General features: G+C 46.7%; 1 protein-coding gene across 2 annotated transcripts in view; it reads right to left on the reverse strand.

Moving 5' to 3' along the window:
* GPR50 (G protein-coupled receptor 50) overlaps window positions 1-21,742 on the reverse strand; it is a 43,289-nt gene extending 21,547 nt beyond the window's left edge. For both annotated transcript variants that reach the window (XR_004061454.1, XM_030967534.1), the window contains exon 1: window positions 21,568-21,742. Coding sequence is in view for 1 of the 2 variants with exons in the window: in XM_030967534.1 (XP_030823394.1) it covers window positions 21,568-21,742 (175 nt within the window). In the remaining variant the exon portion in view is untranslated. The remainder of the gene's footprint in view (window positions 1-21,567) is intronic.
* Window positions 21,743-25,582: the final 3,840 nt, after the last annotated feature.

A 25,582-nucleotide genomic window follows, 5' to 3' on the forward strand; every position in this document is an offset into this window, starting at 1 on the left:
GAGCGTGCTGGAGACTGCATGGGAACAAGCCCTCTGGAAACAAACCCAACTTTGCTATTTCCTGGATGTGTTTGGTCTAGCCTCTTTGAGCACATGATGAGAAAGATGCTTTGTGCCTTACCTCACCGCAGTGCATCCTACAACACGTTTTGGGGTGACGTGTCCACAGCCCACACCCACTAGCTGCACGCTATGACAGTACCTGCTCTAAATATTTACCCTCCCTCACTTACACATTCTCCTGCAATGTGTATAAAGATGGTATCAGGATTAATTTGGATTTTTATCCGTGGACAGGGGTTTTTAAAAGAAGGCAAAGCTGGCTCCTCTCTGTATTAGAAAGTAAAGGGAAAACACATTGGGAAGGTTACAATGCTGCTGACACCATTTAAAGTCCAGGAAAAGAAAGCCCTACTTTAGTAGTCTTCTGATCATTTACAGATTTCTTTCCATGGATGTGGTCAGATGTTTACAACAATATTTGCAGCTGCTGCAACAGTCATATAAACATTGAAAGGACACAAATTCAAAAGTTCAAATAATGACATTTCTTTAATTATGATTAATGTTCATTACTGAACATCCAAGAACCAATACTCTGGAGATGTATTTTGTAAACTTGAATGACATCATGTGAATTACCCACATAATATCAAACGCAAAATTAGATATTTCATAAAGCCCAGGTTGGAAGCCATGAATTTCTTCAACTCTGTAACACTTAGGGTATGCAGTTGTTTGGATAATTACATAGATTTTGACTCTGGCAGAGTATTATGTGAATGATTATCTATCTACACGCATTTCCCAGAGACACAATCACAGAGCCCTTAATGGAGAACAGCACACAACTACCTGGGGTAAAAATAACAAAAATCAAACACACTTTATCATAGAATCATAGAAAACCTGGAAAGGGGCCCCAAGGATCATCTGGTCCACCCTTCTTGGGAAAAAGAAATCTCCCCAAGACATTGTTCAGGCACAGAAAAGATGTGGAAAACTGGAAAGAGCACTCATTCTGAGAGCATAAATCATCATGTTCTTAAAGCTAACAGAATTGGATTATTATTTCTCACTAAGAAAAGCAGAAAAGCATTTTATGAGACTCATAAATCCACATCCCACAGACAAGGGAATCCTTACCATTCCTTTCTTTCTCATTTCTACCCCACTCCCTTGATGCTTTCTTCTATTTTTCAGCAAAAAATAGGAAAAGTGTGTGCAATTAGAAATTCCTACCTCATGTGGTAGGAAAACTAACCCACTTGGTACTTCCCTTCCCACTGCTGACAAGTCTCAAGGGTAAATTCCTTCCTTTCCCTTTATGGGAAGGGACATTCCCAACAGGGCTGATCCTGGTGTACTGAAGGAAGCATGAACACTCACACTGCTTCTGTGGCAACAATATCAGCACCATCCCTTTCAAGATATTTTTGAAGGATGGATTTAGCAGGGGATTATAGGTAACCTTATAAGAAATATTTTCTGGTGCTTTTCTTTTCTTCAAACTCCATCTCATCCCATCCCACAGCATTAACTGTCCTGTTTTCAAGTTTTAGGAGGATAAAGAACACATAAAAAAATAAAAACTGCCGAAAGTACCCACCCATAAAGTAACTTAAAATTCTTCCTGTTGATTGGAATTTACTTGTATACATCTGAAGTGAATGAATTCACACAGTTATGTCTGATATAATAAATAAAAGGTTTTCCCAGAAATCATTCAGAGTGCTAATGCAAGGGGTTGCAATACATGGAGCTGTAGACTGTTACATTTTGACTGTTTTCCTTTTGGTTCAGTACCCTGCATTTTCAGGTCTCTCCATAAAAAATGCCTTGGACTTTCTGAGTGCCACTAGAAGCAAAAAGTTTTCAGAAAGCCAGGTAAATGAGGTCAGAATTTGCCACATTGAATTAATGCACAGAGGTCTGTTAAGGCACTGTTTTCTCATACCTCATGGAGACCAAAGGGTTGATGAATGCTCCGAGCCTGAGAACAGCCACATCAAAGCAGACCTGAGGGTCATCTGGTGCCATGCCCTGCACCACCACTGCCAGAAGGAGCTGCCTCGTGGAAAAGTTCCATTTTACCTTATATGCACATTTACATTTTTCAGCACTAATAGAGTGTTTTGACAAGCTGCAATCGACCTCTAGTCTGCAGAGAATTTTGACTTTTTGTTCCAATTTTAAACACCAAAACCCAAATCCAGACATGACAATTCCCCATAGTACAGAAATGAAGAGTCAAAGACATTCACTCCCTAAAACAATATACAAGGCCAAATTTGTCATCTTTCTCTGCCTTTCCCCATTGGCAGAGGGGAATAATCCCATACAATGGCACATGTCTGATATGATTTTCATGGGGAAATTAGAGTCTTCTATGTAGAGAAGGAGAAGCCCTACATTACTAAGGTTTCCTCTGCCACCAAGGGAAAGAAACATTGCCTCCTGGTGATTAAGACTGTAATTATTATTATAAATTCTGAAACACTTTGAATTATGAGGTACATTTTCTTTAAATGGGCACCATCGTAAGTGCAAGTTGATTTGAACCAATGATTTATTCATGGCTTAATAACCCTGTTTGCTCCACATGCTCAGCACATTTTGCTCAGTATATTGTATTACTGGCTGGTTGCTATAAACAGTCCATTTAAATTTAGACAGAAGCTTTTGGAAAACTTCTATTTCTAACAGATATGTGAATTAGAACTGCATTGATCAGGAACTACTGGCTTCTTCTAAGAAGATTCTCTTAACATTTACCTGTGTGCCTCAGGTTCTCAAAAATGTTCACAGGTTCAGCACACACTGAAGTTCCCATTCAAACAAAACTCTCTATTCAGGCCAATCCTAATATTCAGTCAATTAACGATCAAGAGAAAGTCTGCCAGACAGCACTGCCAAATTGTGAAATTTCTGCAAATAAATCAGAATCAGACTTCCCCATCGTGGTGGTAATAAAATACATCCAGCCTTGCCAATAAATCTGCAGTACCTTTCTCCATCTTCTGAAGTAAAAAAGCTTTGGCTTTACTGGCACTGTTGCAAAGCAGGTCTTAATCACAATTAGCCACAGAAGAGAAAAAAGTCTTTAAAATTTGGCTAGATACACTTTTGTCAAGAAATGATACCTTTTTAACCACTGTGAAACTAAAATGTAGTTTTTTTCTGAAATTCTTCCAAATTTCTGGCTTGAAGGTGTTGGAGAAAAACCAGACTACACCACTTATGATGTACAGAGCTCTACAACCAGCTCCTCTTGGGCTACTTCATATTTTAATTTTTAAAGATATTGCCAGGAACCAAATACTGTTGTTTACTCTCCACTGTGCTTACAGCACTTTATAAGGGTCATATGCTGTTCCCTCTCCTGAAATTTCCATGCTGCCTTTTCTTAATTGGTCATAGTTTTCAGGATGACAGTTTTTACTTGGCTCTTTGGAGAAGGAAACATTTCTAAAAGAAGCATCACAGTCGAGTATGTATAAAGCTGGGAGAAGCAACACCTGCTCCCTGTTATACTCCCTTCCTCTACTCAGAGCAGATGAAGTTACATGTATGTTAAGAGGCATTGATTGTTGAAAACCTTTTTTTCTGAATGGTGTGAAAAATTAGACTCTAAATCAAACATGAATGAGATAAAGCCATAAGCTGGAATGATGGGGCAGTGATTGTCCCAGTGTGCAGGGCACTGGTGAGGCCACACCTGGACTGCTGAGTTCAGTTTTGGGCCCCTCTCAAGAAGGACACTGAGGGGCTGCAGTGTGTCCAGAGAAGGACAACGGAGCTGGGGAAGGGTCTGGGGCACAAGTCTGATGAGGAGCAGCTGGGGATGTTTATCCCAGAGAAAAAGAGGCTCGGGGGGACCATATCACTCTGTACAAGTGCCTGAAAAGAGGTTGTACCCAGGTGGGGGTCAGGCTCTTCACAAGAGGAAATGGCCTCAAGTTGTTCCAGGGTAGGTTTAGATTGAATGTTATGAAAAATTTCTTTACCAAAAGGGTGGCCAACCTTTGGAACACACTGCCCAGGGACATAGTAAAGTCATTATCCTGTTAGGGATTTGAAAGGCGTGTAGATGTGGCATTTAGGACGTGGTTTAGTGATGACCATGGCAGTGCTGGGTTAATGGTTGAATCTTGGAGGTCTTTCCCAACTAGACAGCTCTGTGATTCTCTGATGTCCTGGTATCCTAGTGATGCAGTCATTATTTTTGTTAACCAGCACATTTCAAGAAAACATCAGACAATCAATTAGTATGCAGAAAGTCCATTGTTTAACTCAAACAACTTGGCTGGCCATATCTCCATTGTGTCAGAACAACACTGAAACATGCACCCTTGTTTGGTCCCTTCAGCCTTCAAAGCATCTGTTCACACAAACCCCTGCCTGAGCTGCCAGAAGCACTGATAAAACAATTTACTTTTTTTTTTTTAGAAGTTGAAACTTTTGGTAAGATGACAAAGGTATGACAAGGCACATGATACCCTTGTGTTGGTGTATGAGTGCCTGGGCCAACAGGGTTGGTTTTGTGTGTGTTTTTAAGCACTTGACTTTGAACAATTGAAAACAAAAATATGGTTTTCAACACAGATAAAAGACAATAGAAGTTATACGAATAAATAAATATAAAGTAAGTAATTAATAGGTATCACACTCTCAGGTTCCAATGCAGCTCTAATTACAGATGAGATTGTGCATGGAGATATTCAGAGATTAATGAAGAAGACTGGCAGAAGAGAGCAAATATTTTCCATGCTGTGAAACCCAGCTTATTGGCTTTACATTGCTTTCCAGAGTGAAACTGTCTTGGCCTCCTTCCATGGGAGCGTCACAGGAGAGGGAAACTGAGATGAAGACTCATGGCAGGCAAACCTAAACACCAGACTCAATCTCACCCTTTCCTTTTAAACCCTGTATAAATCCACTCACATGGACAATGGCTTCTGTTTCTGAGCAATGATTCAGAACAAAAATCTTAAATCAGAAGGCAACAAGCTGCTTCACAAATTAATTTTGGACTATTCTTGCTCTATTTCTGCCTTTTTACTGCTTAAAACTAGCTGTGTTTTGTTGCTCTGCTAAACTGTTTTAATGCAGGTCATTTACCACCCAGGCAGAAGGGAAAGGGCAAAAGCAGAAGTGCTTGAGCTCTTTAATCCACAATCTTGCAGCACGTTCAAAATCTGTATAAAGATTGCCTTGTCCTGCTTTGAATTTTATCTGGCTTCTTACTTCTCAAGATACTGACAACACAATTACAGGCAGACACTGTTAGTCCCTAAAAAATTACTACAGCAGGATTGTGAGGAAGGCAGGGAAGTACAAGAGGCATAAGGACCAGATCTGATGCATTAGCAGATACCTACTTTTTGGATTCATAGATTTAATATATTTAAACAACCCATAAACCTTTGCAAACTTAGGTGTTACTGGACTGATGAGTTATAATACACTTTTTGATAGAAAATGCAGAGGAATTGTGATCTTGGTGGTGGAGATTGAAAGTTTCTGAATGTCAGTAGCTTTCCACAGCTTGCAAATGCACTAAAAAGCCAAATTAATTTTAGATGAAGGGAGAAAGAATGAGACAAAGAAACAAATACAATGTGAGGGGAAACTATAGCTCCACAGGCAGGTAATCTGTAGGTCTCACATTCCACCACCAGCACTTCTCCCAAGGAAGAAGCATTGTCCCTGATGCAGCTCCTGAAGTGCAAACTGGGCACTTCTGACAAAAATAAACCAGATGATGGGACAGTGTCATGCTTTACCTCAGCAAGCAACTAAACACCACATAGCTGCTCACTCATCTCCTTCCAGTGGAATGGGAGAGTGAATGGGGGGGAAGGTAAAATTTGTGTGTTGAGAAAAAGACACTTTAATAGCACAGAAATGGAAGTAATAACAATAATAGAATTAGAATATACAAAGCAAGTGATGCACAATGCAATTGCTCACCACCTGACAACTGATGCCCAGCCAGTCCCCGAGCAGCAGTCCCCGGCCAGCTTTGCCCATAATTTATAGGCTGAGCATGACAGCACAGTCTGGAATATCCCTGTGGTCAGCTGGGGTCAGCTGTCCTGGCTATGCCCCTCCTAGCTCCTTATGCCCCCCATGCTGGCAGGGCAGCATGAGAAGATGAAAAGTCCTTGAGTTAGCGTAAACACTAATTCAAGCTTGGCAACAACTAAAACATCAGTGTGTTATCAACACTATTCTCATCCTAAATCCAATGCCCAGCACTGGGCTCCAATTAACCCCATCCCAGCTGAAACCAGGACAGATGGACACAAACTTATTTTAGCTTCTTTCAGGTACCACAGCTCTAAAAATCTCCTTGTCTCGGACAGAGAAAGCAGCATATAGTCTGTCTGAAGCGTATTGGTCTGGCAGCAGTCCCTGGAAAGGAGGGACTTGTTACAGTCCACAGCTCGCCACCATCCTAAAGAAATCCCATCTTCCATCTTCCTTTCACAAGGGTGAAAGATAAGAATAAACATTACCAGGCCCAGTTTTGTGGAAGAGATATCAATAACATTGGGGTTTGTTCACAGCTGCCCAGAAAGCCAGCACAAGAGCTTTCTAACCACTCACACCCTCCACAAAAGGAAACTGAAAACTGTTTTTGACAAGCACACAGGCACAGAGATCACAGGCAGAGGCATATGAAAGGGGCTGTATATGAGCCAAAGCTACTTTCATCTCTTTTGCCACTGAAGGACACTCAGCTCAGACTGTCCTTTTACCAACACTGCAGGAAACTTCCACAACAGCTTCCCCTGTTCTATTCCTGGGCCACTTTAAGGCCACTTCAGCAGAGACCTCACCTTTAAAGTCGGCACCAGCCAGGCCAAAATGTCCAGAATAGAGTCTTGTTTTAGCATGATTGCAAAATGTCTATCTTCCTATTAGAGCAGAGCTGTTCAAGTAATGTTCAAGTGATTTGTGTCCAAAGAAGGACAAGGAGGCTGGGGGAAATGTTCAAAAAATGTGTAGATGTGACACTTAGGGACAGGATTAATGATGGACCTGGCAGTGTTAGGTCAATGGTAGGACTCAGTGATCTTGGAGATTTTCCAATTCTACTTTGAGCTCTAGGATGACTGGAGTCATTCTCTCTCCTGATTCCACTCTGTTTTCTCTCACTCTCCTGCCCACAAGGACCACTCAGCACAGTGGCATAACAGGACAGACACTCAATGCCCTACAGAGACACAACAGCCACTGGGTCCAATGCCTTTGTTCCCAACAGGGAGTTCCCAAGCCCTGCAGTCCCTGCTGGTGTGGCAGCTCAGAGCTATGACACTGCAGCCAGGATGCCACTACAAATACAGCTGTACCACCAGCTACTCACAGTATTTAGAGGGCTCCCAATTCAAATCCAACCCAGTTACTTTTAAAAGGATTCAGCACACACTGAGAACCCTGCTTTCAAGAAAGTCCAGGAGTTAAAACAGATCCCTCAGAACAAAAAGGGCCACCGGTTTCTGAAGAAGTGCAAGCCACTGCCACGTGCTCATCTGTGCTGGCATCCTCATCCACCTGCAGTCAGCAACCAAGTGCATTTAGATGCCCCACACACAGCACCTTTCCTCAACCTTCCTCATTTCCTGGTGAAAGATCAGTCTCAGCAGAATTAGAGAAGCAAGGATGAGCGAAAGGACAAATACAAAATGAATGCTTAGCAGGAATTGGCTTCTCTGTTCTTTAAAAAAAAAGAAGTGCTTTTCTAGAACAACACAGTGCAGAATAACTGTTCAGCTTTCTGTTTTAGAATGAATTGTCTTACATGTCCACGGCAGAAAGTTAAAGTCAACAAAGGGCTGCTCAGCACTTCATCTTCATTGACATGCTATATCCTCCCATTCCAGTTTGGGGACAATTTTAGCCCAGCTAAGGAAAGCTTGTGGCCAAGGGCTTGACACAACAACTCCCCAGGCAGGGAAATCTTCCACTAGACCAGTTTGCTCCGAGCCAAGTCCAAACTGGCCTTGAACAATTGCAGGGATGGGGCATCCACAGCTTCTCTGGGCAACCTGTGCCAGTGTCGCATCATCCCCATGTTGCCATCCTATTGCAGGGGTTCCATACTGCTGTCTGCTATCAGAAAAGTTTCATATCCTCTTCGTGTTTCTCATGAGCAGCTCCTCTTTCTTCTTCACAAAGCAGCCAACTGACTCCAGGTCCCTTCTCAAGCAGCCACCCCACTCTTTTATAGCACTCTTCTTCTCATTGGTTACACCTGTGGCCTGTTAAAGTCAGGCCTGTTCCTAATCCTTGATAATTGGTCCAGCTGCAACTCCTTAGGGGTGAGATTACTTTCTACACTATCTTTATTTTCTTATATTCTATCCCCCTACATCCTCATGCTGAAGAATTTTTTCTTAGTATCTCATCTAAAGCAGCCTTCTGTCAGCATGAAGCCCTTCTGCCTTCTCCTGTCCCTACAGCCCCTCTCGAGTTCTCTTGCAGGCCAGGCCATAGACAGTTTTGTTGACTACCAGGAACTGAAACTCATTTAAAAACAGGGAAGGGAAAAATAGAAGAGTTGATTACAAACCAGGATCATATTCCAGGAAAAAGGTGTCAGAGTTTGATCATTTCTCTTCATTCTGCATGGGAGGAAAAACTGGTATCTTTACAGATTTGTTAGAAATTATTAAAAGAATCACTTTTAAAGGTAAGAGGAAACTGTAAAAGACTGGTCTACCAAAGAATGGAAACAGCCCAGCAGCAGCAACTGGTTTTGTAATGCAATGATCAATCAGGAGAAATCCAGCCTCTCCTGGGAGAAATTTGTCTCAAAAAGGAAATAACAAATGAGAGAACTGGAGTCAAAATACCAGTAAGGAAGAACAGATGCTGCCACAGCAAGACTGAAAGAGTCTAGCTCCTTGTAAGCCCTGTTTGTTGCTTCCCCACTTCTCTGTTTCCATATCTGTATAATTCATTCCAAAGCAAATTTATTATTTTAAAGATTCCATGGAGAAGGCTTTGTGTGTGCTAAGGGACACAGTGCTAACTACTTCTTCCTCTTCCCTATTATCAAAGGCTTTGTCTAGTCTGGGATTTAGCAGGACTTTTAATTAATGGCTTCCAATGGTACATCCACACTGGAAAGACTTCTCTCATTAACTAATTAGTCTATTGTCTTAATTAGGCAAGTCACTTTTACTTCCTCATTGCCTTGCATGAGAAACCCTGGTTTTCCCAGCTATGTTTTCCCTCAAGTCAGTTCCTGGCTTCTCTGTCCTCACTTGCTTTTTGGAAGGACTTAGAGCAAGGTGTTGGCAGACAGCATTGCCTCACCTTTCCATGCAAGTCTAGAGCAGGCAGGGAATGTTTTGTTCACTGCAGCTGTTCTGAAAACAGGGCCCCCTCAAGTCCCCAGCAAGGTCTTGGGTCATTAGGAACTGGCTCATCAGCATGTGTCAGGAACAAGAGTGCATTGTCTTACAAATTCTCTGTTTTCCAAGAGGGTAACACCAGTGCCAGTGGGCTTGGAATGAGACGGCCTTTAAAATCCCTTCCAAAACAAAGCATTCTCTAATTCTATCCCTGAAGGACCAGAAGACCAGTACTCGTGCTGAGATGCTCAATGCTCCTAACCTAGGTGAGGAGTGACCTGAGGTCGGGCACCTTCCAGCAGGCTGGGTTTGTTGATCAGCTCTGGACCCAAATGTATCTCAGCAAGGAGTGCAGGTGGATCCTCTGCAGGAGCTGCAAACCTGTGCCTTGCCAGAGCCAGCAGAGCTGTCACTGCTGCTGCTCCTCCCTGCTCTGACTGCTGCCCATGGCATTAACTCTCAGCAGACAGGACTGCCTCTTCCAAGGCAGGGATTCACCCACAGCCTCCCACCACAAGTATCCCTCTGTTCCCATCACACATGCCCCTCCTTCTCCCATCACACCTGGGTTTTTCTGCAATCCTCACACCACACTTCTCTCTTCCCTACAGAAACTCCCACGGATGAGCACAGCAGAGGCAGAGTTTGCAATCCACATTGTAATGTCTGACCATTTTGGTGCCTGTCAGCTACACCTACTCTTGAAGTGTTTTGTCAGCAAGCTTTCCACTCAGTCCAATTAATTTTGACTAATCACTTTTGGTTAGTAGAAAGACTGTTTAAGACACAAGCCATAATGGCAGAGCTTGCCACTGACTTAATGCTCATATCTTAGGTACAGTAGAAAAAATTTTTTTTTCATTTCTAGTCTTCCCTTGAAAAAGCCAAGATATAATCTCTGCCTTGACAACATGTACTTCTACATAATGGCACCAGTATACTTCATTCTAGCTTAATTTCTCCCTGCAAAGCACAGCAATGAAAACTCCAGAGATGCTGCCAATATTTTTGGAAAGGCCAGAAAGAAAACAGGCAGAACTAGTGATAGAAAGCAGAGGATAGCTAACTCTTCCACTCATCCTCATTTTGGAGCACTCTCCTATGAAGGACAGGTTGAGATTCTTGGGGGTGTTCAATCTGGAGAAGGTTCCAGGGAGACTTTACTGTATCTCCTCATACCTAAAGAGGTCTGTAAGAAAGATGGGGACAGACATTTTACCAAGGGTTGTTGTACTAGGACCAAGGGATAATGGGTTTAAATTAAAAGAGGGTAGATTTAGATTAAATATTAGGAAAAAGTTTTTTATAATGAGGATGGTGAGCCACTGGTATGGGCTGCCCAGAGAGGTGGTAGGTGCCCCATTCCTGCAACATTCAAGGCCAGGGTGGACAGAGCTCTGAGTGACCTGATCTGGTTGAAGATGTCCTTGCTCCATGAAGGAGGGTTGGACCAGATGACCTGTAAACATCCCTTTCAATCTAAACCAATCTGTGAATTCTATGATCTTTGCCACTGCTGTTTATTGAGGTGCTGGGATCATACTGACCATCTGTAAATAAGCTAATGTGCTACACTCAGAAGAGACAGATATTTTCAGTCAGATATTAACAGATACGGCCAATGTGAGCACAATCTGCCTTCACCAGGAGTCAGAAGAGTGGAGATGAGAGACGAGCTTGAGAGAACAGCAGAAATACTAACTTTGGCAACTCCAGACTATTCCAAATGCTACTGGAAACCTCTTCCAGGAATATTCTGTGTTGTCATGACTTGCTTTCAGTCTCTGTACCAGGAATTGGAAAGGGTGTTTACTACACTTGAGGTAAAGCTAACGCACCTCATGCCCACATCTTCATGGCACCACTGGCCAAGCTCTCTCTGAGTTTCAGCTCTGACATCCTCCCTTAACACACAGAGAAGCCACAGGAGTGTCCTGGGGGTGCTGTAAGGCTGTGCTGCTTCACTTGGCTGGGCAATCAGTCACAGGCCTGGGGTTTGCTGTTATTTGGGCTGGCTCATATCAGCTCTGCAAAGAAGCCATCAGGCCAGTGTTGAGAGATCTCCACCATCTTCCCAGCACTCCACAATTGAGACACTTCAGAAAGTTCCAGAGCATCTCAAAGATGAGGAGGGAGGAGCTTGACATGTAGAGACTGAAGAACTGTCTCTAGAGGTACTGAGGCTGAAGAACAAACTCAGCTGGCAAAGGTGTAGTAGTAGGGGGAGACTGCCCAGCCATTCAGCCCTGGCTCTGCTCCCTGAGGCACGTCTGGCAGAGCCAACATAGAGATATGACCCAGACAACTGCAGGGAAAAGCTGCAGGTAGAGAATGACACAATGTACAGCCCTTGTCCTCAGACAGCTTGGGGCCAGGCTAATGACACAGGCTATTGTTCTCCCATTCTGTTAAAAAAGCAATGACTTGTGTGGATGCTGGCTTTGGAGTACGTGCTTGGCAATGCCAGCAGATAAACAGAAAGGATTTCCATGGAATACCACTTCTGAAAGAAATACATTTAAGTTATTTTTGAAATATTATTAAATCCAGTAGTGAATATTTTGAATGTGGTATAATCCATTTTCCTAGAAACCAGCCAAGAAAAACTGACAGCAGCACAAGGGAAGTGCCACCATGCTGCCATCCCCGTCTCACTGCTCCCTCAGGGACACGAGCAGGAGCCTCACACGCCTCCTTCCTCCATCAGTGTGCCTTAAAAACACGGCTCCCATCAGCTCTTCCCTCTCCAGGCAAGCCTGGATCCTTCCTGCTGATCCTGACCCTGCTCCCCTATGACCCAGGGACCCTCCATTGGCCCATGGAAGCCCCAAAGCCGAGTGCTGACAAATGCAGTGGGAGAGCCAATGCAAGCCACTAAAAAGACTAGGCAGGGGTATTTCAGCAACCTGCAGGTGGGACTGAGGGCCAAAAACTGACACTGTGAGATCTGGATGGCTCTTGCCATGGACACTGGCCAGCAGATGAAAGCAGGAGACAAGCAGGTGGATTGGGTGGGTGCAGAAGAACCATCCCTGAGCACAGACCATCATCTCCCAGTCTCCTGTAGTTCTACCCTAAAAGCAGAGCCCAAATCCATACCCAGGCACCAGGACTCCAGTCTTCTACTCTATCTTACCTTCTATGTGCTGTTCACTCCACAAATCCTCCTATGCCATGTTTGTATGCAAGTCCAGGGACAGCCTAAGCTGCAGTGACCACCTAAAGGAATAGGATCTCCTCACCTTAGGGACATAAGACAGAAAGTTAGTAACTCTGCTAAAGTCATTGGAAAATCCTGGACTACCTGGAGAACATCTCCCTTTGCTAAATCGCTCCTTCTGAATCTCCTTACGAGTAGGACAGAGCTGAAACCACCAGAGGAGCCCTGTGCCCCCATCCTGGCTCATGCTGGGGGCACCCTGGGGAGGCTGCTCCCTCTCACCTGGCTGTCCGGCAGCACAGCCAGGGCTCCATTCCCTAATGCATCCAAATGCAACTCTGCTGTGGATTTCACCCATCCCATTAAGACTCAATTTGATCTATTTTCTACTGCAGTATCTGCAGAAATAAAACTCACAGCTGAGATCTGAAGGCCACACAACAGGCTGAGAGCAGGATGAAATATGTTAAACTGCATTTAAGTCACAGCTCATAGAGCCCATGGGAACTTCAGGCTGTGTGCCCGCTCAGCACCAGAAAAAGCAGTCCCACCAGACTGGGGCTGCTGCAGACATGACTGTCCTGGGATTGTGGCACAGCCTTCTCCTGAGGACTGCCCTGTCCTCCTCCACCCCTGCTCTCTGCTGTGGGACAGACTTGCAAGGAATTAAACATCCTGCACAAAAGCAAACAAAAGGCAAACAACAAAATGCAAACAAAATGAAAAAAAGATAAAAGTATACAAAACCCACCTCTGAATTAATTTCCATTTTATTTATAGGCCATGACATGACAGTTGTCCTTCTAAGCCTTTTAATTAATCACAGGGAACAGTTACTTTGAGCACATATGCCCACCTTCCCTTTTCCTGAAAGATGTTCCAGCTCATATTGAAGGACTGTCTGCAAGGTAATTAATTATTTACCATTATCTATGCCAGTACTTGGCTCTTGAGATTTTTTAGGAACATCAAGTCCTTGGGCAGCAATGCTCTTTGGGCCTGAAAAGAGCCTTTGCTAGAGACAGGGAAGGGCACAGGGCTAGGAGGGACTGAGAAAGGGAGAACAGGAGCTCAGCACTGTGCTGAACATGGCTTGCTCTTTTGTCCATAGGGTGGCCATCTGGGGAGGCAGGGTGTTATTTGACATGATACAAAACACAAACCTGCACAAATCTGCCTAATAAGAGGAGTTTGGTTTCAACTAATTTCAACTGTATAGAGACGTGTTACCCATGTGTAACAGAACTTCTGTCAAACACTGCAAAGACAAATAATCTCCAGTTCAGAAATGCCAGAATTACTGTTTCTAGTGGAAACATGATTCATTGGTGCATTGGTTTTGCACAGCCTGGTTTTTGGTAGCAGGGGAGCCACAAAGATGGCTCCTGTGAAAAAAGCACCTGGAAGCTTCCACCATGTCCAGCAGAGACAGCCTCTGATGGCTTTGAAGATGGACAGGCTGCTGGCCAAAACTGGGCCAACAACAGAGGATGGTAATGCCTCTGTGATGACATATTTAAGAAAGAAATCAAAACAAAGTCACAGGTTTTGCTTCTAGTCAGAGGAGGAGGTGAGAACATGTGAGGGAAAACAACATGGAGACACCAAGGTCAGTGGAGAAGGAGGGGGAGGAGGTGCTCCAGGCACAGGAGCTGAGATTCCTCTGCAGCCATGGTGAGACCATGGTGAAGCAGCCCATGGGGATCCACGGGGATGCAGAGATCCACCCACAGCCCATGGGGATCCATGGGGGATGCAGACATCCACCCACAGCCCATGGGGATCCATGGGGGATGCAGAAATCCACCCACAGCCCAAGGGGATCCACGGGGGATGCAGAGATCCACCCACAGCCCATGGGGATCCATGGGGGATGCAGAAATCCACCCACAGCCCAAGGGGATCCACGGGGATGCAGAAATCCACCCACAGCCCATGGGGATCCATGGGGGATGCAGAAATCCACCCACAGCCCATGGGGATCCATGGGGGATGCAGAGATCCACCCACAACCTGTGGGGGAAGGTGCCCACCCCAGAGCAGGTGGATGCCTGGAGGAGGCTGTGATCCAGTGGAAGACCTGGTGGAGAAAGAGGGACCCTTCTTCCAGTGTGGGGCAGCCTGTCCTTGGAGGGCTGCACCCCACAGGGAGAGAGAGCCACGTCACAGCCGTTTTGGGAGGGCTGTCTGTAGGGGAGTTCATGTTGCAGCAGGTGTGGTGTGGCTGCTGCTCATGAAAGTGGACCCACTCTGGAGAAGTTCAGGGAGAACTGTGTCCCATGGGGGGGACCCCGTGGTCTCACAGGGGAAGGATTCCTCTCCCCAAGCAGCGGAAGAAAATCTCGATGATGAGCTGACCAAGCCCCCACGCCCTGTCTCCCTGCACTGTCAGTTGGAAGGAGCCAGGGGCTGGGGGAAAGCAGTGTTTTAGGGGCTTATTTTACTTCTCATTATCCTCCTCTGATTCTGTCAGTAATAAATGAATTTTGCAGCCATAAGTTGAGCCTGTTTTGCCCTTTAAGTGTTTTTCCTGGTCCTTATCTCACTCACGAAATGTTTGTCAATTTTTTTCCCCCTCTCCACTGCCCAGCTGTAGCAGGGGAGGGTGAGCAAAAGACTCTTGTGGGTGCCTGGCATTGGGCCAGCATCAAACCATGACAATTCCTCTCAAATCATGTATTTATCACTTGACCACATACCATCTGGCTCCCAAACCACTGGTACACCTGAAGTGCATGCTGAGCACTGCTGACTTACTGAATGACTAACAGTGCTTCAACTCCACTCCCCAGTCACACATCCGTGATTTACAGTGCTGTCTGTGTTCAAGTCCTACTCCAACCCAGGGTTTGGGAGTGGGAGGAGCAAAAATTTCTGCTGGGAGTTACACAGAGTTTCACAAAGGGGCTCCTGAGATCCAGCATTCCTAAAAATACTCACATATACATAAAGACTTTTTTCCCTGGAAAAAAAAATAGAAAAGAAAAAACCCAAACCTAAATATTGGAAGCTTTGACCTCACAGAGTTGATGGGATGGAATCCCCCTGGGAACCCCAATGGAGCTGCATGAAGGACCAATTTAGAAATATTTCTGAAGCTACTGTGCTACAAAGCAACTTAGGAGCTGCTCATGGCTGAGTGAGCTGCTGCTTCCTCCAGAGCCCTGGGAGCACAGCATGGGAGCAGCACAGCATGGGACCAGAAATGCCACTTGGAGCAAGACAGGGCAGTGGCTGAGCCTCCTTGGCACTCTGGACACAGCCCAGGAGGAGCCCAGAGCAGCACTGCTGGAAGGAGGGATGTGCCAGGGCCCAGATGGGAACACAGCCCGAACCCTCACCAATGCAGGAGCAGGTGAATGCCATCAGAGACCTCTCCAAGTTAGTCTGGCCATGGGGCTGTGCCTGTGGCTCCAACACAGCCCGAACAAATGCCCTGTCTCTGTGTCTCACTGTGCAAGACATCTTCAAGGAAAAGACAGGTTAAGACTGTTCTCCACTTTATGCTCCTATTACGCTTAAAGTTCACAGTTCACCTTAATCCAAACTGATTTTCTCACAGGTTTCATCCCACTGTCACTCCAGTTTCTCCCACCTGCCACAGCCAGGTGTGGAAGGGTGGCACTCCAGTACCCACCTGCAGAGCCATGGGAGCAGGGGGCTGCAGCAGAGGGACAGATCCATCCCCCCCTGCCCTCCAGCTCCACTGCTCCCAGAGCCCACCACACCCCCCAAGAGACCACTCTCAACAACTTCTCTGCACCAGCCCTGCAACCCATGCCCTCACTGTGCTGAGCCCCAGCCAGGCTCCTCTGCAGCCCTAATGCTGCAGGTACCATTCCCACGGCTGGGGCAAAGGGGGAGCACTGGCAGTCAGCTCGATATGGCAAACTCATCACCAAGCTCTTGGTGCATCAGTAACAAAGCTAAGAACAACCACTGGCATGGACAGCCCCCTCTAGAGCAGAGACACCTGTCAGCAGCTCACCCCTCTGATGTCACAGGTGCCCATCCCTGCTGAAGGGCAAGGGGGTGCTGGGTGCCACCCTTCCACATCAGAGGTGGGGAAGGGGAGACCCTGGAGTGCCAGCAAACCTTCTCACAGTTTAACCAACACACAGCCTGCTCCTCTCAGCAGAGCCCCCCCAGAAAGCCCAGCCACCTGCAGCAGGGCCCCCCTCCTTTCAGGGGCCACGGGCTGGGTGCATCAGCAGCACTGGTAGGAGTCTGCTGTAGACAAGTGAATCAGTGGAACAGATGAGCAGCTCCTGAAGCATCTACCCACAATGTACAGCAAGAAGAGATGTAATTTCAGGCTTATGGCAGATGCTGGAGGGTTTGTGGTGCTAAAAAAAATGTAAAAAAATAAATCTCAACACCTACATATAATAGATAGCTTTCTAGGACAAGGAAATCCTGCAGTAGCTGGAAGAAAATCAATCACAGTTCCCAACTACATTTGAGGTAAGGAAACAGAACATGGTCCAAAACAACATCTCCTAAAGGTCAGTTTCACAAAACTAGAAAGAACCAGACACAAAAATAACTGAGAGAAAACATCTAAATATAAGTAAGTGTGACAATGCTTATTGGTAGATGTTTAAAGATGCCTTAGTAGAGCCCTCTTTCCCAAGAAAAGCAACAGTATATTTTTTAGAAATTATTTGGTTTAAAATAGAAATTAAGACAAGAGCCAAATTAAAAAAAAAAGTAAAAAAAAATTAAATCTACTATAAAATTAGAGCCAATTTTAGAGAATTCAATACATTTTATAAAGAAAGCGAAAAGATATTAAAAAAAACCTAGAGGCAATAGTTCTATCAGGAGAAAAGCAACAATCTATCAATACGTTGGGCTTGATGCTAAAAAAGTACAGTGAAAGTATCCTGATATAGATGATGCACAAAGTATTACTTTTTATCTTTGCAAATAAGGATGACTTAAATCTCAGCTATAGCAAAATTCTCTGAGAAGCGAGTTGGGAAGATCCCCAACACCATCTGCTAACCATCCTCACATCTGTAACCAGAAAACCTGGACTCAGAGCCTCTGAAGGAGCTCACCCAAATTCCTAACATTGACTTTAAAAAAAAAAAACAAACCAGAAGCCTGTCCCAGGCTCGCCAGGAAGTTCCAGAGGTCTTGGGATAATAAATAAAAAGCCCTGCTCAAGCAAACAAAAACTTAGCCCAGTGCCAGTATTTCCAGAGGGCAAACGGCTGACCCGGGCAGTGCAGGCTGGTCACCCTGCCCGTGCTCAGGGATGGAACAAAACTCCTGTTAGTGAACACAGGCTGGAGGGCTTGTCAAACAGATCTAGGATTTCTTCTGAGAGTTTGCATTTGGCTGACAATGGTAACTGCGTTGACATAATACATACAGACTTCTGTGTGACGCCCGACTTTGGCTGGGGTGACAGTTCAAGAACAAAATCCCCTCGCTATGCAAACAGCCGTGTGTAGTGTATACCCAAAGGATTAAAAGCCAGTTGAGCCCAATGACCTCATTAGAGTTGTACCTGCACTGCCTGCCCCTAGAGAGGTTTTGGATCCCCAGAAATGACATTCCCAAGAGCAAAAGGGCCCCTAGAGAGGTTTTGGATCCCCAGAAATGACATTCCCAAGAGCAAAAGGGCCTGTGAGGCAGCAGAAATTGCTCTCTGCACACAAATCTCCAGGCAGCACTGCTGGGAGACATGGGTTTCCAGGGAATGCATGTTTGGGCTCTGTGCCTGAGTTTGCAGTGAGTTCAGAGGAACTAGAGGAGGGTATTGCCAGAGCCTCTGCCTAGGGAGCAGGCTAACTCATTGAAAAATATTGGCTGGTTTTAGAGCCGATTTTCACACTTGTAAAGCTGGCCAGAGGCAGAATGGAAAGCTGTAAACTCAGCCATGCCAGCAGCCCTCAGCTGGTCCTGATCCCGCACATGCCCCATTGTACACAGCTCACTATCATTGTCTCTTACTTGGATCCTAATCTGCGCTCAGCACTCTGAGCATCTCCCAGTAACAACACTGGGCACATCAACTTACCTTACACCTTCCCAGATGGAAAGAGCAGCAGTGTGATTTCTCTTGAAAGAGCAAGTTCTTCCCAACTCCCCCAGTGCAATAGAAGGATGATCAGGTTTGTCAAAGTGTTCAGCTGCCAAAAAACTTCACCCCTCCCATAAAGACATATAGGCATCTTCTGAGAGGAGCAGGGCTATTTCTCACACCCTTCACCCTCAATCACGTCACTGCCCTGCACTGTGGACATACACACCAAACCCTGGAGCTTTTTTTGAACCTCTCTGACCACAGAAATATCTCCAAGTGTCCAGGCAGCTGGATAACACCAGACATTCTCCAGCATGACTGGCTGAACAGCCAGCTGTGGATGTGAGCTGTCTATCACAAAGAACACCTGGGGCTTTCAGTGAACCCCAGTTTCCTCTGCCCACAGGCACCACTCACCTCCTTCTCTTTGTTCAGTTCCAGGCAAATGCTGATGTGAGATGCTGCCCAACAGTCACACTCCTGTGGCTATGTGCCATTGCAGCTGTGGGCAGTGCTGAAGTGACAAGCGACAAGTTCTTCAAAAGCATCCAGGGTAACAGACCAAAAATCCCCTCACAAGAGTGACCCCCACCACAGCTCCTGAAGCAGGGCCGGTTACACATCCCAGCCTGAACCCAGATTATCCTGACAATACAGTTTTAGCTCCAGCTGGATGACCTTGCGTGAGCTTGCTCCAGAAAAGGAAGACTTGGTCCTTTCAGGATTTGGCAAGAGCTGACACAGCCATCACAGGTGCCCTTTTCATTTATTGAACTGGTTTAGGGTATATTTGCACAAGAGCAGATAAATTCTTTGTCCAAAGGACTTCAATCTGGCTGCTGGGTTCCAGATGAGCCTCCCTCATTCACGTGGCTGTTCATACGTCAGGAGGAGCATGAACTGAGCTGAGATCCCTGACTTTTTGTCCTGCATCCAGGGAGGCTGACAGACTGCTTACTTCCCAACATAGAGAGATGCAGAGAGACAGGACTGTCTGAATATCCTAAGCATATATGATCTTTTTAGCAACACAAGATGACAACACTTAGATGCAGGTTAGACATTTTACTTCACTGAATCAGACCACCACCACTGGCCTGACCACCTCACCCCCCTGCTGCTGAACCCCTTTGTGATTTAGCACAGGAATTCCCAGTTTAGGCTGCGATTAAAGGAGGAACAGTGCTCAGGTGAACAAAACAGGATGGGTCTTGGGACTTACCACAGCTTCAAAGTCTGTCACACTCACGTTCTGTGTGCATCAAGAGCCACGTCCCCTCAGATCAGGAAGGTTGGTTAGCACTGTTTGCACTTGTGTTGACTTTATTCCTACACACTGACAGCTCGTACAGAGAGCAGACAACAGGCTACTGACAAGGACTAAGATCTGGAAAATATCTCCGTGATCACTTCAACACAAAGCTGTTCTTTTTCACTTTCACGGCAGCTTTAACTCAACTCACAGTGGAGGCAGTCTTAAAACATGAAATGCATTCAAGTGATCAACGATGTGAAAGGTAATAAAAGCCATTAATAGCTTCAAATCTGCTTGCAGCCAGATAACATAAACAGCTAGTTATCTTGGGAGAAGGGTAGGGTGCTTTTCTTCCTCAGAACCACTGATTACAGGCTTGCAGCACCCACATTTTAAAGCAAAGCTGAAGAGAAGAGCTTTTCCAGCTATACTGCAGTTCCTCATAAACCCAGTACAGCCTGTCTGCGTAGCTATGGGCAGCGTTTTATGTACCAGTTAAAAAGCAACTCACTATTCAGGGTCACTGCATCCAGTGCCTGCCCAAGCCAATGGCCATTTCTGTGCTTTCTTTCATTAATAAATCAATCAAATGTTAGAGGCACTGGAGTGAAATTGTCCCCTCAGCCTTATCCATCCAGTACTTTTACTGAGCCTTGTTGAGTTACTGCTCATTTACAGGAGACTGAGAGGGACAGTGAGACATCAGCATCTCAAAATACTTGCAACTTGCACACCATAAACACCACAGATATTTCATTAAAGCCATTTTACAAGCTATAAAAGTGAAGGTCATTTTATGTCTTTCTCTATAAAAGCAGACAGTGATATAGTCCTCAGTAAAACATACTCTATAGTACAATTTAAGCAGCACTACACAGACTACTTGAAACTCCTTGCAGAGCAACTTATATCCAGGATAAGTTCTCTGTTAATACTGACATCCAGTATTTCTTTGCTAAAATAACAAGACTTTGAAGGAAATAAATTTACACCCTCAAATAATACAGCCTTCTTAAAAATACTGAATAGTATCAGTTTAATAATTTTCCTAGATGAATTCATTAGGGAGGTCAATACATAAGGCTACAAGACAGACTTCAAAGTTACCCGTGGGAAAAACACGTAAATTTTCACTCTGCTTTCAGCATAGCAGGTTTGTAATAAAAATACTAAAACACTGAAAGGCTGGAACACAAAAGCAAGTGCACAACGTTGTAATGGACTTGTCTTAAAAACCCGAGCACTCTTGCTCAGCACCTGACGCGGCACTCGGAGTCGTCCTCACCTGCACCTCTGCCCCGCTCCTCCCAGCGCGGGTCGCTGAAGGGACGTGGGTTTTACCTATCTGTCTCCTCCGTCTGCAGCTGCCTCTGGGGGACAAAAGTTTCGAAAAGTCGGAGGACAGCAGCAGCAGCAGCAGCGGGACGGGACGGGACGGGCTGAGAGCGGGAACCCGGCGGCAGCCCGGTCACCGGAGGGAAGCGACGGGCGGGCACTGCTCCGGCTCAGCGGCAGCTCGGAGCCCTCGGCCGGGGCAGACCGGACCCGGGGCTCCCCAGCGGAGCTGCCGTCACCGCCCCGGTGCGGGGCTGCCGTTCTGCTCTCGCCGCCCCCCGCGGGCTCCTGTCCCGCCAGCAGCGGGGCCGTGCGGGGCCGGGCCGGCGGAGCCCGGGGCGCGGTGCGGAGCGGTGAGGGGCCGCTCCGCTCCGCCCGCCCCTCGCGCCCGCCCCCGCGCCCGCCTCGCGCTCACCGGCGTTGCGGAGCTTCTTGTTCCGCAGCACAGACAGGATGACCAGCGCGTTGCCCAGCACGTCCACCACGATGGTGAAGATAAGCACGGCCGCCAGGCCGGTGGCGGCTCCCGCCGCCGGGCCCCCTCCAGCCGGCAGCCTGGGCAGCTCCCGTTGCTCCCCCGGCCGCTCCATGCGCGCCTCTGCCCGCCGCCGCCGCTGCCGGGGCCCCTCCTCCTCCTCCTCCCGCCCCGACGGCAGCTCTACCCCCGGGCCCGGCCCGGCCCGGCCCGTCCGGGGCGAGCCCGCCACCCCGTCCCCGGCGGTGCCGCCGCCCTGCCCGGGGCGGAGCGGGGGGCCGGGCGGGGTGCCCGGTGCGCGCCGGGGGCACTGAGGCGCTCTCCGGGCCGATGGCGCCACCGCGCGGCGGCGGCGGGCGGCACGGGGCGGGGGCGGGCGGGGGTCCCCGCACCCTCACGGCGAGACCCGCACCCCGCCCGCCCTCCCCGCGGGACCCGCACCCCGCAGCCCCGCCGGCCCCGCAGCCCCGCCGGCCCTGACGGCGGGACCCGCACCCCGCCCGCCTCCGCTGCTCGCCCGTCTCCCGCCCTCGGGCACAGGTGCCGGCAGGGAGGGATTACGAGGCGAAGTTTCGCACCTCGAATCGCTGAAGTTTTTCCCGGTGCCTTTACTTCCCATCGCCCCGTGGCTCCGCTCCCAGCCAGCCACCCCTCAGGCAAACCCATCCCCACAAGGACTTTTTCAACCAATTATGCCAGAATAAGACCATTCACTTTCGGTTTAATACTTTTTACCGATTGTAACGTGTGCACTGCAGAAGGCCCAGCCGTAATGTAAGCTCAGCAGCCCCCTCACTCAGCGGCTCCTCAGCCGGAGGAAAACAGCACTCAGCCGGGGTACCGAGCTCCCGTACCGGGATACCCAGCTCCTGTGCTGGGACACCCAGCTCCCTCAATCGGGATACCCAGTTCCCACAGCCCAGCCCCATGGCTGGGGCTTCCAGGCACCTTCTTTGCTTTATTCCACACCACCATGAGCAAGAAGACACCAAACCACTGTGGTCAGGCTGTGGCTGCAATACCACAACCACATGAGCTCTCAGCTTTGTTTAGAAAACAAAATCAGAAAAGAGAAAATAGGGATACTATAGAAGCATGGAACAGTTTGAGTTGGAAAGGACCTTAAAGATCATTCTGTTCCAATTCCCCGTGCTGTGGGCAGGGACATCTTCAGGAGCACCAGGGTGCTCAGAGCCCCATCCGGCCTGGCCTGGAACATTTCAGGTGATGGGGCATTCGCAGCTGCTCTGGGCAACCTGTGCCTCATCGTCCCCAACAGTCAAAAATTTCTTCCCTATATCTAATCTAAACGCAACCTCTGTCAGTTTAAAGCCATTCCCTGCCCTTGTTTAAATTCCTTCTCCAGCTCTCTTGTAGCCCACTTAGGGACTGGAAGGTGCTATAGGTGTCCCTGGAACTTTCTCTTCTCCAGGTTGAACAAGCCCAGCTCTCTCAGCCTGTGTTCATAGCAGAGGCGCTCGGCACCAGCCATGGGCAGGACAGAAGGCAGGTCCATGCTCAGACTGTCCAGCACCACCTGTTGCTCCTGCCCAAAGCCTCCCCTCTGTGTGCAGGTCAAAGTGTCCAAGCAAACATTAAGGTTGTGTCACAACCCATCATGGGGGTTTTATTGCTGCTTGGTCGAGTGAGTCAATAACAAAGCAAAAAGCAAAGCCTTTGGTGGCTCATTCCCTGCCAGCAGAGACCAGCAGCAAACAGGGTCTGCCCTGGCCTGGTGGCCCAGGGTCAGAGCCAGCCCCACATCTGCATTCAGAACATTGCTGAGCCAACCTGCTTGAAATGTCTTCTTACCTTTTCCCCATAACTGAAGAGTGCTCAATTTTGAAAAAGAAAATAAAAAAGGAAAAAAAAAAGAAGAGGGTTTTAAACAAAATCATCAAAATCCTTGAATTGTTAAAGACAGCATTTTAGCTTGATATGTAGCTTCTTTTGGCTTCCTTTTGACATTCTGCACTGAATTCTGCATAGTTTTGAAAATATTTTCTCCATGTAAACCAAATAGTTTTGTTCATGGGCTTTCAGCTGCTCTGTTCAAGACATACCTGCAGACAGGAGTAAGGTGAACTCTCATGGAATATCCCTTCAGCACCTTTCACCTTCACTCTGCTCTTCTCTGTCAGTTTTGCACCATTTGTAAGATGCTCTCAAGAGTGTTGCAGCTATGGAGAGCGAGGATGTGACTTCAAAGGACCAGAACTTTACATAAAAAAGTCTTGCCAAAAGCACCAAATCTACCCAAAAAAGATTTTGGCCTCATATTTTAAAAAACTTTGCTCACAGAGCAGTGCAAGGTAAAGGGGGTGTAAAATTTCATGAAACGAATGCAACCGGAAAAACATAAAAAGGGCTTTTAATCTGGCCACATTTTGGTGTGTAATTTATACCTGCAAAAAGCAGCTCTTTTTCCACAGCCTGGAGTGACTGCCCCAGACAGGAGGGTGTGCAGAGCTCTACCAGGCATGTGTGGATCTGCATAGCTGCAGCAACTAATCTTCCATAAGAAACTTAGAAGAAATTATGATAGATGTAGTGGGCAACTGTTTTCATCACTGGAGTGATTTAGATGAATGATCTTCAGGCTGTTTCCTCCCACCTTCCTGCTAAATGGACTCTTCACTACTTCAATTAAGACAAGGCAAGCACTCTAGGAAGCAGTGGCAAGGGAAAAAAATTAAGGTAGAGGTATCAATGAGACCTTTTTAATTACACTTTACCAGAACTGCTGACATAAATCACGCTGAAATAAGAGTATCCCCAGTGTGTTAGAAGAATTTAGGCTCATTTGAAAGGATCATGAACATGATCACAGGAGAAGGCACCTGAATTAGGGCCAGAAACCAGAACCCTTCAGTACCTGACCTACACCAGCAAGAGTAGGTACATGTATACAAATAGGAAGACCAAGTAGAATGTAATCAGTGCAAAATATTCAAGCACCATAAATGCACACTCCATGTGCAAAATTGTCACAGCTTTGCAGACAGGGAGGCTGGGAGGGGCAGTGCCTGGCACCCTCCTGCCATGCCTCTCACAGCAGCCCTGTGCAGAGCATCTCCCATTCCTCCCTGAGCATGTCCAGTGGCACAAAACACCCCCGTTTCACACCCCTACCTACCAGGGCACACAGCTTAGTAAGAGTTAATCCAGGTATACTGTAATAAATGGAAGCTTACATAATTGAAAAATAGCTGAGGCATTAATCTTCCTTCTCGCTACCTTGAGTCCTCTTTAAAAAGATTATTTTGTCTTCAGAGACAGCTTTAATGCTACTTAATGAATCGCTTATAAATGAAGAATTTTTTTCCCCTCATATACAGGGACAGGCTGACTACTACCCCGATTGTCACAGAGACAATTAACTTTTGTCAAATATACAAAGATAATAGCTGTTCTCTACAAATACTACTATACTGAATTTGGCATATTTAAGGCCAATTTTTCTTGCTGTTTTGACTAAGCATGCTTAGTGACAGTGACATACCCATTCCCTTTAGCCAGACCTGGGGAGCTCCTCACACTTAGGAAAATAATTAGTGGGCGCCTGGGTACCTGCTGGAACAGGTAGGTTAGCACTGATTCAGGAACACCAGGTTGGAAATTTCAGAATTCCAACATGAACATGAGCTCATCCAAAGGTATCTTGGTGTCCCACTTCAAAGGAGGGAGGAGACATGAAAAGAAAGGAGAGAGATACAAAATCAGAGCCTCAGCTTCCACACTGCCTGTCTCAGTTGCAGACAGGGTGCAGGCAAGCCATCTCTGATCTGTAACTCCCTCCTTGCAAAAGCAGTACCAGGACCACAAGGACCACGGGGACCACGGGGCAGGTTAGTGGTTTCATCACTAAAAATAACTCCCAGTGAGCTGCACGGGCAGTTTTATAGTCACTCCTGACACTGAGGTCCCCAAGCAGTAACACTCAGTTGTCTCCCTT

This window comes from Camarhynchus parvulus, chromosome 4A (genome assembly GCF_901933205.1).
Source record: "Camarhynchus parvulus chromosome 4A, STF_HiC, whole genome shotgun sequence".
In the NCBI taxonomy this organism is placed as follows: Eukaryota; Metazoa; Chordata; class Aves; order Passeriformes; family Thraupidae; genus Camarhynchus; species Camarhynchus parvulus.